We start from the raw sequence: 10,770 nt of genomic DNA, 5'->3' as shown, positions 1-10,770 counted from the left end.
TTTTTTGTTTTAGGAATGAATCTTGAAGAGGCTCTAGGGACAAGAAAGATAGATGATGAATGAGGAATCAATTACAACTTCGGGACCTATACGGTAGCTTAGAGCGCAGTAAAGGGTAAGCCCAACGTCCTATAGACCAAAGGAAAGTCGTGCAAACCTAGTAGAAGAAGGAAGCGATGAGGGCCTACAAGTAGGTTGGTTACTAAGTATATTTTTATACTTACACCTTTCCCCTTATCTAGTGTACTGGTCAACGTGGGGATATGCTCGGGAGCTCTACCATCATAGAAGGGTGTCGACCTGGAGTGTTGTTAGTCGTATTCGACCTGGGCCATGAATTAGTTGTATAATTTTTTGGGTTGATTTTGAATTCTTTTGTATCCCAAGCCCTAAACCAGGGGAACAAAACATTCCATATATAAGGGTGTGAATTCCTCTATTAGATCGTGAGATAACGGGCCAAAGTGGACAACATGTTTTAGCGGTGACTTTTGGCTAGTAAAAAAAAAAAATGAACTTTTCGTCGCCTGAGAGATTCAAACTCTCATTGGGAAACCCCATGTACTTAGCGGGCACACGCCTTAACCACTTGGCCAAAGCGACTTTTTTGTTTTAGGAATGAATCTTGAAGAGGCTCCAGGGACAAGAAAGATAGATGATTAATGAGGAATCAATTACAACTTCGGGACCTATACGGTAGCTTAGAGCGCAGTAAAGGGTAAGCCCAACGTCCTATAGACCAAAGGAAAGTCGTGGAAACCTAGTAGAAGAAGGAAGCGATGAGGGCCTACAAGTAGGTTGGTTACTAAGTATATTTTTATACTTACACCTTTCCCCTTATCTAGTGTACTGGTCAACGTGGGGATATGCTCGGGAGCTCTACCATCACAGAGGGGTGTTGACCTAGAGTGTTGTTAGTCGTATTCGACCTGGGCCATGAATTAATTGTATAATTTTTTGGGTTGATTTTGAATTCTTTTGTATCCCAAGCCCTAAACCAGGGGAACAAAACAATCCATATATAAGGGTGTGAATTCCTCTATTAGATCGTGAGATAACGGGCCAAAGTGGACAACATGTTTTAGCGGTGACTTTTGGCTAGTAAAAAAAAAATGAACTTTTCGTCGCCTGAGAGATTCAAACTCTCACTGGGAAACCCCATGTACTTAGCGGGCACACGCCTTAACCACTTGGCCAAAGCGACTTTTTTGTTTTAGGAATGAATCTTGAAGAGGCTCCAGGGACAAGAAAGATAGATGATTAATGAGGAATCAATTACAACTTCGGGACCTATACGGTAGCTTAGAGCGCAGTAAAGGGTAAGCCCAACGTCCTATTGACCAAAGGAAAGTCGTGGAAACCTAGTAGAAGAAGGAAGCGATGAGGGCCTACAAGTAGGTTGGTTACTAAGTATATTTTTATACTTACACCTTTCCCCTTATCTAGTGTACTGGTCAACGTGGGGATATGCTCGGGAGCTCTACCATCACAGAAGGGTGTCGACCTGGAGTGTTGTTAGTCGTATTCGACCTGGGCCATGAATTAGTTGTATAATTTTTTGGGTTGATTTTGAATTCTTTTGTATCCCAAGCCCTAAACCAGGGGAACAAAACATTCCATATATAAGGGTGTGAATTCCTCTATTAGATCGTGAGATAACGGGCCAAAGTGGACAACATGTTTTAGCGGTGACTTTTGGCTAGTAAAAAAAAAATGAACTTTTCGTCGCCTGAGAGATTCAAACTCTCACTGGGAAACCCCATGTACTTAGCGGGCACACGCCTTAACCACTTGGCCAAAGCGACTTTTTTGTTTTAGGAATGAATCTTGAAGAGGCTCCAGGGACAAGAAAGATAGATGATTAATGAGGAATCAATTACAACTTCGGGACCTATACGGTAGCTTAGAGAGCAGTAAAGGGTAAGCCCAACGTCCTATTGACCAAAGGAAAGTCGTGGAAACCTAGTAGAAGAAGGAAGCGATGAGGGCCTACAAGTAGGTTGGTTACTAAGTATATTTTTATACTTACACCTTTCCCCTTATCTAGTGTACTGGTCAACGTGGGGATATGCTCGGGAGCTCTACCATCACAGAAGGGTGTCGACCTGGAGTGTTGTTAGTCGTATTCGACCTGGGCCATGAATTAGTTGTATAATTTTTTGGGTTGATTTTGAATTCTTTTGTATCCCAAGCCCTAAACCAGGGGAACAAAACATTCCATATATAAGGGTGTGAATTCCTCTATTAGATCGTGAGATAACGGGCCAAAGTGGACAACATGTTTTAGCGGTGACTTTTGGCTAGTAAAAAAAAAAAATGAACTTTTCGTCGCCTGAGAGATTCAAACTCTCATTGGGAAACCCCATGTACTTAGCGGGCACACGCCTTAACCACTTGGCCAAAGCGACTTTTTTGTTTTAGGAATGAATCTTGAAGAGGCTCCAGGGACAAGAAAGATAGATGATTAATGAGGAATCAATTACAACTTCGGGACCTATACGGTAGCTTAGAGCGCAGTAAAGGGTAAGCCCAACGTCCTATAGACCAAAGGAAAGTCGTGGAAACCTAGTAGAAGAAGGAAGCGATGAGGGCCTACAAGTAGGTTGGTTACTAAGTATATTTTTATACTTACACCTTTCCCCTTATCTAGTGTACTGGTCAACGTGGGGATATGCTCGGGAGCTCTACCATCATAGAAGGGTGTCGACCTGGAGTGTTGTTAGTCGTATTCGACCTGGGCCATGAATTAGTTGTATAATTTTTTGGGTTGATTTTGAATTCTTTTGTATCCCAAGCCCTAAACCAGGGGAACAAAACATTCCATATATAAGGGTGTGAATTCCTCTATTAGATCGTGAGATAACGGGCCAAAGTGGACAACATGTTTTAGCGGTGACTTTTGGCTAGTAAAAAAAAAAAATGAACTTTTCGTCGCCTGAGAGATTCAAACTCTCATTGGGAAACCCCATGTACTTAGCGGGCACACGCCTTAACCACTTGGCCAAAGCGACTTTTTTGTTTTAGGAATGAATCTTGAAGAGGCTCCAGGGACAAGAAAGATAGATGATTAATGAGGAATCAATTACAACTTCGGGACCTATACGGTAGCTTAGAGCGCAGTAAAGGGTAAGCCCAACGTCCTATAGACCAAAGGAAAGTCGTGGAAACCTAGTAGAAGAAGGAAGCGATGAGGGCCTACAAGTAGGTTGGTTACTAAGTATATTTTTATACTTACACCTTTCCCCTTATCTAGTGTACTGGTCAACGTGGGGATATGCTCGGGAGCTCTACCATCACAGAGGGGTGTTGACCTAGAGTGTTGTTAGTCGTATTCGACCTGGGCCATGAATTAATTGTATAATTTTTTGGGTTGATTTTGAATTCTTTTGTATCCCAAGCCCTAAACCAGGGGAACAAAACAATCCATATATAAGGGTGTGAATTCCTCTATTAGATCGTGAGATAACGGGCCAAAGTGGACAACATGTTTTAGCGGTGACTTTTGGCTAGTAAAAAAAAAATGAACTTTTCGTCGCCTGAGAGATTCAAACTCTCACTGGGAAACCCCATGTACTTAGCGGGCACACGCCTTAACCACTTGGCCAAAGCGACTTTTTTGTTTTAGGAATGAATCTTGAAGAGGCTCCAGGGACAAGAAAGATAGATGATTAATGAGGAATCAATTACAACTTCGGGACCTATACGGTAGCTTAGAGAGCAGTAAAGGGTAAGCCCAACGTCCTATTGACCAAAGGAAAGTCGTGGAAACCTAGTAGAAGAAGGAAGCGATGAGGGCCTACAAGTAGGTTGGTTACTAAGTATATTTTTATACTTACACCTTTCCCCTTATCTAGTGTACTGGTCAACGTGGGGATATGCTCGGGAGCTCTACCATCACAGAAGGGTGTCGACCTAGAGTGTTGTTAGTCGTATTCGACCTGGGCCATGAATTAGTTGTATAATTTTTTGGGTTGATTTTGAATTCTTTTGTATCCCAAGCCCTAAACCAGGGGAACAAAACATTCCATATATAAGGGTGTGAATTCCTCTATTAGATCGTGAGATAACAGGCCAAAGTGGACAACATGTTTTAGCGGTGACTTTTGGCTAGTAAAAAAAAAATGAACTTTTCGTCACCTGAGAGATTCAAACTCTCACTGGGAAACCCCATGTACTTAGCGGGCACACGCCTTAACCACTTGGCCAAAGTGACTTTTTTGTTTTAGGAATGAATCTTGAAGAGGCTCCAGGGACAAGAAAGATAGATGATTAATGAGGAATCAATTACAACTTCGGGACCTATACGGTAGCTTAGAGCGCAGTAAAGGGTAAGCCCAACGTCCTATAGACCAAAGGAAAGTTGTGGAAACCTAGTAGAAGAAGGAAGCGATGAGGGCCTACAAGTAGGTTGGTTACTAAGTATATTTTTATACTTACACCTTTCCCCTTATCTAGTGTACTGGTCAACGTGGGGATATGCTCGGGAGCTCTACCATCACAGAAGGGTGTCGACCTAGAGTGTTGTTAGTCGTATTCGACCTGGGCCATGAATTAGTTGTATAATTTTTTGGGTTGATTTTGAATTCTTTTGTATCCCAAGCCCTAAACCAGGGGAACAAAACATTCCATATATAAGGGTGTGAATTCCTCTATTAGATCGTGAGATAACGGGCCAAAGTGGACAACATGTTTTAGCGGTGACTTTTGGCTAGTAAAAAAAAAAATGAACTTTTCGTCGCCTGAGAGATTCAAACTCTCACTGGGAAACCCCATGTACTTAGCGGGCACACGCCTTAACCACTTGGCCAAAGCGACTTTTTTGTTTTAGGAATGAATCTTGAAGAGGCTCCAGGGACAAGAAAGATAGATGATTAATGAGGAATCAATTACAACTTCGGGACCTATACGGTAGCTTAGAGCGCAGTAAAGGGTAAGCCCAACGTCCTATAGACCAAAGGAAAGTCGTGGAAACCTAGTAGAAGAAGGAAGCGATGAGGGCCTACAAGTAGGTTGGTTACTAAGTATATTTTTATACTTACACCTTTCCCCTTATCTAGTGTACTGGTCAACGTGGGGATATGCTCGAGAGCTCTACCATCACAGAAGGGTGTCGACCTGGAGTGTTGTTAGTCGTATTCGACCTGGGCCATGAATTAGTTGTATAATTTTTTGGGTTGATTTTGAATTCTTTTGTATCCCAAGCCCTAAACCAGGGGAACAAAACATTCCATATATAAGGGTGTGAATTCCTCTATTAGATCGTGAGATAACGGGCCAAAGTGGACAACATGTTTTAGTGGTTACTTTGGGCTAGTAAAAAAACAATGGACTTTTCGTTGCCTGAGAGATTCAAACTCTCACTGGGAAACCCCATGTACTTAGCAGGCACACGCCTTAACCACTTGGCCAAAGCGACTTTTTTGTTTTAGGAATGAATCTCGAAGAGGCACTAGGGACAAGAAAGATAGATGATTAATGAGGAATCAATTACAACTTCGGGACCTATACGGTAGCTTAGAGCGCAGTAAAGGGTAAGCCCAACGTCCTATAGACCAAAGGAAAGTCGTGGAAACCTAGTAGAAGAAGGAAGCGATTAGCGCCTACAAGTAGGTTGGTTCCTAAGTATATTTTTATACTTACACCTTCTTCCTTTTCTAGTGTATTGGTCAAGGTGGGGAGATGCTCGGGAGCACTACCATCACAGAGGGGTGTCGACCCGGAGTGTGGTTAGTTTTATTCGACCTCGGCCATGATTTAGTTGTATAATTTTTTGGGTTAATTTTGAATTCTTTTGTATCCCAAGCCCTTTTCCCCGTTTGTATATAACTTGAAATTTCTGACGCACGTGTTGTATGTCTTTTAAAGTGTAAAAATTTATCTTTTTATCGCTTCCATCCCAGTTCCAACATCGGTTTGAGAGGGAAACAAAGGTTTGAGTGGGGAACAAAACATTCCAAGCATGTGAATACCTCTATGAGATCGTGAGGTAACGGGCCAAAATGGACAACATGTTTTTGCAGTGGCCTTTGGCTAGTAAAAAAAAATGAATTTTTCGTCGCCTAAGAGATTCAAACTCTCACGGAGAAACCCTATGTACTTAGCAGGCACATGCCTTAACAACTCAGCCAAAGAAACTTTTTTGTTTTAGGAACAAATCTCGAAGAGGCAATAGGGACAACAAAGGTAGATGATTAATGAGGAATCAATTACAATTTCGGGACATACACGGTAGCTTAGAGTGCAGTAAAGGGTAAGCCCAACGTCCTATAGACCAAAGGAAAGTCGTGGAAACCTAGTAGAAGAAGGAAGCAATGAGGGTCTACAAATAAGTTGGTTACTAAGTATATTTTTATACTTTCACCTTTCTCCTTTTCTAGTTTACATGTCAAGGTGGGGAAATGCTCGGGAGCTCTACTATCATAGAGGGGTGTCGACCCGGAGTGTTGTTAGTTGTATTTGACAGGGGCCATGGATTTGTTATATAATTTTGATTTGGACAAAGAAGTGATCAGGGAGGATATTCATTTGTTCCAAATCAAATTAAATGGGACAAGTTACCAATCCTCGAGTCAATCATTGCGGCCTATTTCTGAGTCTTGCATCTTTCTTGAAAATTCAATAATTTCTTGAAAGTCTAAAAATGCAAACCAATCAAAGGCGGTCTATTTTTTTACGGATATTTTCATTACTGAGGAGACAAGAGTGAAAGACAACTTGGATGTTATTGACCTACCGTAAAGACAAGTTAAAGACAAGTTGGACGTGATTAACATACACTCTCCAACTTGAAGGGGAGTGTTGAGATATATTATTTATGGAATATATCTTAGATATTATATCTTAATATTCTTCCATTTATGATTTGATTTAGAGTATATTTTATTTTATTTAGTATTTAATTATTTTATATTTTCCTCATTTGTACTAGCTTGTATCCTATTTAAAGGATATCAATATCAATGATAATACACACCTTCCCAATTATATTCATATTTAAAGGATATCAATATCAATGATAATACACACCTTCCCAATTATATTTTCTATCTCATTCTTAACAGCCTACAAGTAGGTTGGTTACTAAGTATATTTTTATACTTACACCTTTCTCCTTTTCTAGTGTACTGGTCAAGGTGTGGAGATGCTCAAGAGCTCTACTATCACACAGGGGTGTCGACCCGGAGTGTTGTTAGTTGTATTCGACATGGGCCATGAATTAGTTGTATAATTTTTTGGGTTGATTTGGAATTCTTTTGTATCCCAAGCCCTTTTTCCCATTTGTAAATAACTTCAAATTTCTGACACAGGTGTTGTGTAAAAAATTTATCTTTTCTTCGCTTCCATCCCATATCTAACATCGGTTTGAGAGGGGAATGGTGTTGTATGTCTTCCATCCCATATCCAACATCGGTTTGAGAGGGGAATGGTGTTGTATGTCTTTTAAACTCTCGCAGGGAAACCCCATGTACTTAGCAGGCACACACCTTAACCACTCAGCCAGAGCGTCTTTTTTGTTTTAGGAAGGAATCTCGAAGAGGCACTAGGGTTGAACACAACTCTCAGTGGAAAACACTCGCACACTTTATTAAGACCAATCGAGAAGAGATTTACAAAACACTCGGTAGAAACTACTACCTTGTATTGCTTGTGATTTTTTGGGATGATGAACTAAATAGGATGGAGGGGTATTTATAGTGGAGGGTAGTCAATCTATTCCTAAAATTTCTCAACCTTTTTCCTAATATATCTAAATCATTTTCCTAAATTTATTTCTAAAATCCTAAATCATAAATATAATTATTCATACAATAATGGTTGGCTTGACTTTATTGGGCTAGTGATGACATTTTAATACTCCCCCTCAGCACTAGTCCTCATTCGTTGCACCATGTTGAGCTGACAACGAAAACTCTCATGTTAGCTCTTTCGTAAACACATTTGCTACTTGGTTATCTGTATTCTTCCTTCATCGCTTTCTACCAAGCCTCTTCATATGTCTCTGACTTATTATCTTCGTCTTCTACAATAGTTGTGTTGGTATACTTAGGATTTGACCTTTGGATTCTATTTGATCGCCTAAGTTGTTGATGTGTCGTCTCATTTCTATCAGATTCTCTTGATTGAATCACTTTTTGTTCGTCAATATCAATGTCACTTGGATCTTTAGGCACATCAACATTTAAATAAATGTGCGTAGTTAGCTCCCCCATCTTCTGTTGTAAATTTTTTTCGATTTTGTTTGAATCGAGTAAGTCTTTCTTCTCTAAGGACCACCATGAAGATGCTTCATCGAAAACTACATCTCTTGATGTATAGTATTTTTCACTTGTTGGATCACAACACTTCCACCCTTTCCTTTGATTGTCATATCCAACAAATATGCACTTGACTGCTTTCTTGTCAAACTTGCTACGTAGATGGTCAGGCACAAATACATAGCAAACACAACCAAATACTCAGAAGTAGCTAACTGTAGGTTTCATGTCCCATAGTATCTCAAATGGTGAGACAAACCCTAGCCTTGGTTGGGGAAGTTTGTCGATCACATGGGCAGCCCGTTCGCATAGCTTCAACTCAAAATCTTCCTGGAACATTCTTTGCATGTAACATGCTTCGACAGATTTCTGCAAGATGTTGATTTTTTCTTTCTGCTACACCATTTTGTTGTGGTGTGTTGGCACATGTAGACTGACGTCCTATCCCACACTCGTGTAAATATTGATCAAATTCATTTGACGTGTATTCTCCACCATTGTCTGAACGTAGACAACAGATCTTCTCTCCTATTTCTCCTTTGATCATCATCTTGAATTCTTGAAATTTCGAAAATGTGTCAGACTTTTCTTTCATAAAGAAAATCCACACATATCTTGAGTAATCGTCAATGAATGTCACCATATACCGCATTCCGCTGATCGATGCTTGTTTGACTGGACCAAACAAATCAGAGTGAATTAACTCTAATGGTTTCTTCGCTTTGAAACTTGATTCTTTGTATGGTAATTGATGAGCTTTACCATATTGGAATCCAACACACACAACGTCTGTTTTGACTTCAAGTTGAGGGAGACCTTTCAGCATGGATTTTTCCATAATCAGCTTTAACTTGTGGTAGCCAACATGTCCCAGTCTTGCATGCCATAGATCTGTTGTCTCATTCTTCCGTGTCTTGTCAAGATAGGCAGACTCTGCAGATAGAACGTAAATGGAATCCACTCTTCGTTCTTCTATTGTCGGCTTTCCTGTTATCTTAATATCTTCATAGACTTTCACATCTTTTGGCCTAAACAAGACATAGTTTCCTGATGTTGTTAGTTGTGAAACTGACAACAAATTCTTCTTTATTCCTGCTACATGATAGACATTATGTAGTGACACTACATCAGATTTATTGCCAGGCATGATTGTCGTATTGCCGATCTGAGCAATTGACAACTGTGTGTTATTTTCTGTGCATAACATACGACTTCCTTTGTACTCTTTCTTGTCTTGCAATTTCCTCTAATCGCCAGTCATGTGATTTGAGCATCATGAATCAACGATCCAATCATTCTCATAATCGATATGGTCTCCCATCATCGCCGTGAGTGCTTGCTCATCTTCTTCTAAGGCATACAATACCTCTGCATCCCATTCCTCCTCCATCTCCATGTTGGAGGATGCCACATTGCTCTCGATAGATTTTTTCTTGGACCAACAATCTCTGGACATGTGGCCCTTCCTCCCACAATTGTAGCAAATACCCTCAAATCTTTTTCCTTGAGAACTTTGGTTGTCGTTCTTCTGAGCTCTCATTGGTTGTACAATTTCTTGGTGACTTCTTCTTTTGTCACCATTGTATCCGCATTTTGTAGATGACCTATTATTGCTCTGGCTTTCACTTGTGTAGAGTGCTTCTTCTTCACCCTTCAATGTGATGCCTCCCATTTGTTTAGCCATGACTTCTTGGTTGGCTAGCAAATTTTCGAACTCTACAAGTGATGGTTGAGTTGGTCATCCTTGTATAGCAATAATGAAGCTTCGATAGTCTGGTCGCAATCCGTGGATTATGATCCTCTTCATTTGAGATTCTACAATGGCAGACTTCGGGTCTAGTTCAATAATCTCCCGACAAATCGGCTTGACCTTGTGGAAGTACTGAGCAATCATCATGTCACGTTGTGAAATTGACAACAACTCGTTCTCCAGAAGTTGTAGTCTTGTATCGTTCTTCTTTGAGAACAACATCACGAACGTGTCCCATGCTTCTTTCGGTGTCTTGTCATCCCAAATATGCTCTAACATCCCTTTTTCGATTGTGGTCTTCAGGGCAAACATTGCTTTGCCTGCTTTGATTCTCCATTTGCGCAAGGCGCCGTTAGAATCATCCTCTAGCGGTGTAGTTTCGCACCCGCCAACGATCTCCCAAAGATCATGTCCTTGTAAATAGGACATCATGCATGTTGCCCACGTATTGTAGTTGTTGTTGTTGAGTTTCTTGATTTCTCCAACGATTTGAAAATCACCCATCGTGTTGGTTATGTTGGGTTTTATGTCCTAAAACTCATAGTTTGTAAACAAAGATATATTCTATTTTCAATAAAGTTATTATTGATGTTTATTCAGTAAAAATTGTTATTGAATAAAGTGAACTTTACGATCATTAATCTAAATCCAATAAACTAAGAACACTATGGCTATAGTATGACTACTTGAACTATATGTAGAGACATAAGAGTGGATCAAGTTCAAGTATATAGTCAAAATGATATATAGTATAAGGATAAGGCT

At 40.2% G+C, this 10,770-nt stretch overlaps 1 protein-coding gene across 1 annotated transcript; it reads right to left on the bottom strand.

The window, feature by feature from the left end:
- Positions 1-9,993: 9,993 nt before the first annotated feature.
- On the bottom strand, positions 9,994-10,509 carry LOC147787817 (uncharacterized). The gene has a single exon (XM_087118745.1). The coding sequence runs from the start codon at positions 10,507-10,509 to the stop codon at positions 9,994-9,996; it is 516 nt and encodes a 171-aa protein (XP_086974871.1).
- Between the last annotated feature and the right edge of the window lie 261 nt (positions 10,510-10,770).

Source organism: Cucurbita pepo, chromosome 16 (genome assembly GCF_057944985.1).
Source record: "Cucurbita pepo subsp. pepo isolate OVF chromosome 16, ASM5794498v1, whole genome shotgun sequence".
Classification (NCBI taxonomy): Eukaryota; Viridiplantae; Streptophyta; class Magnoliopsida; order Cucurbitales; family Cucurbitaceae; genus Cucurbita; species Cucurbita pepo.
The sequence above is the reverse complement of the archived record's forward strand: the minus strand, read 5'-3'. Positions and strand labels throughout refer to the sequence as shown.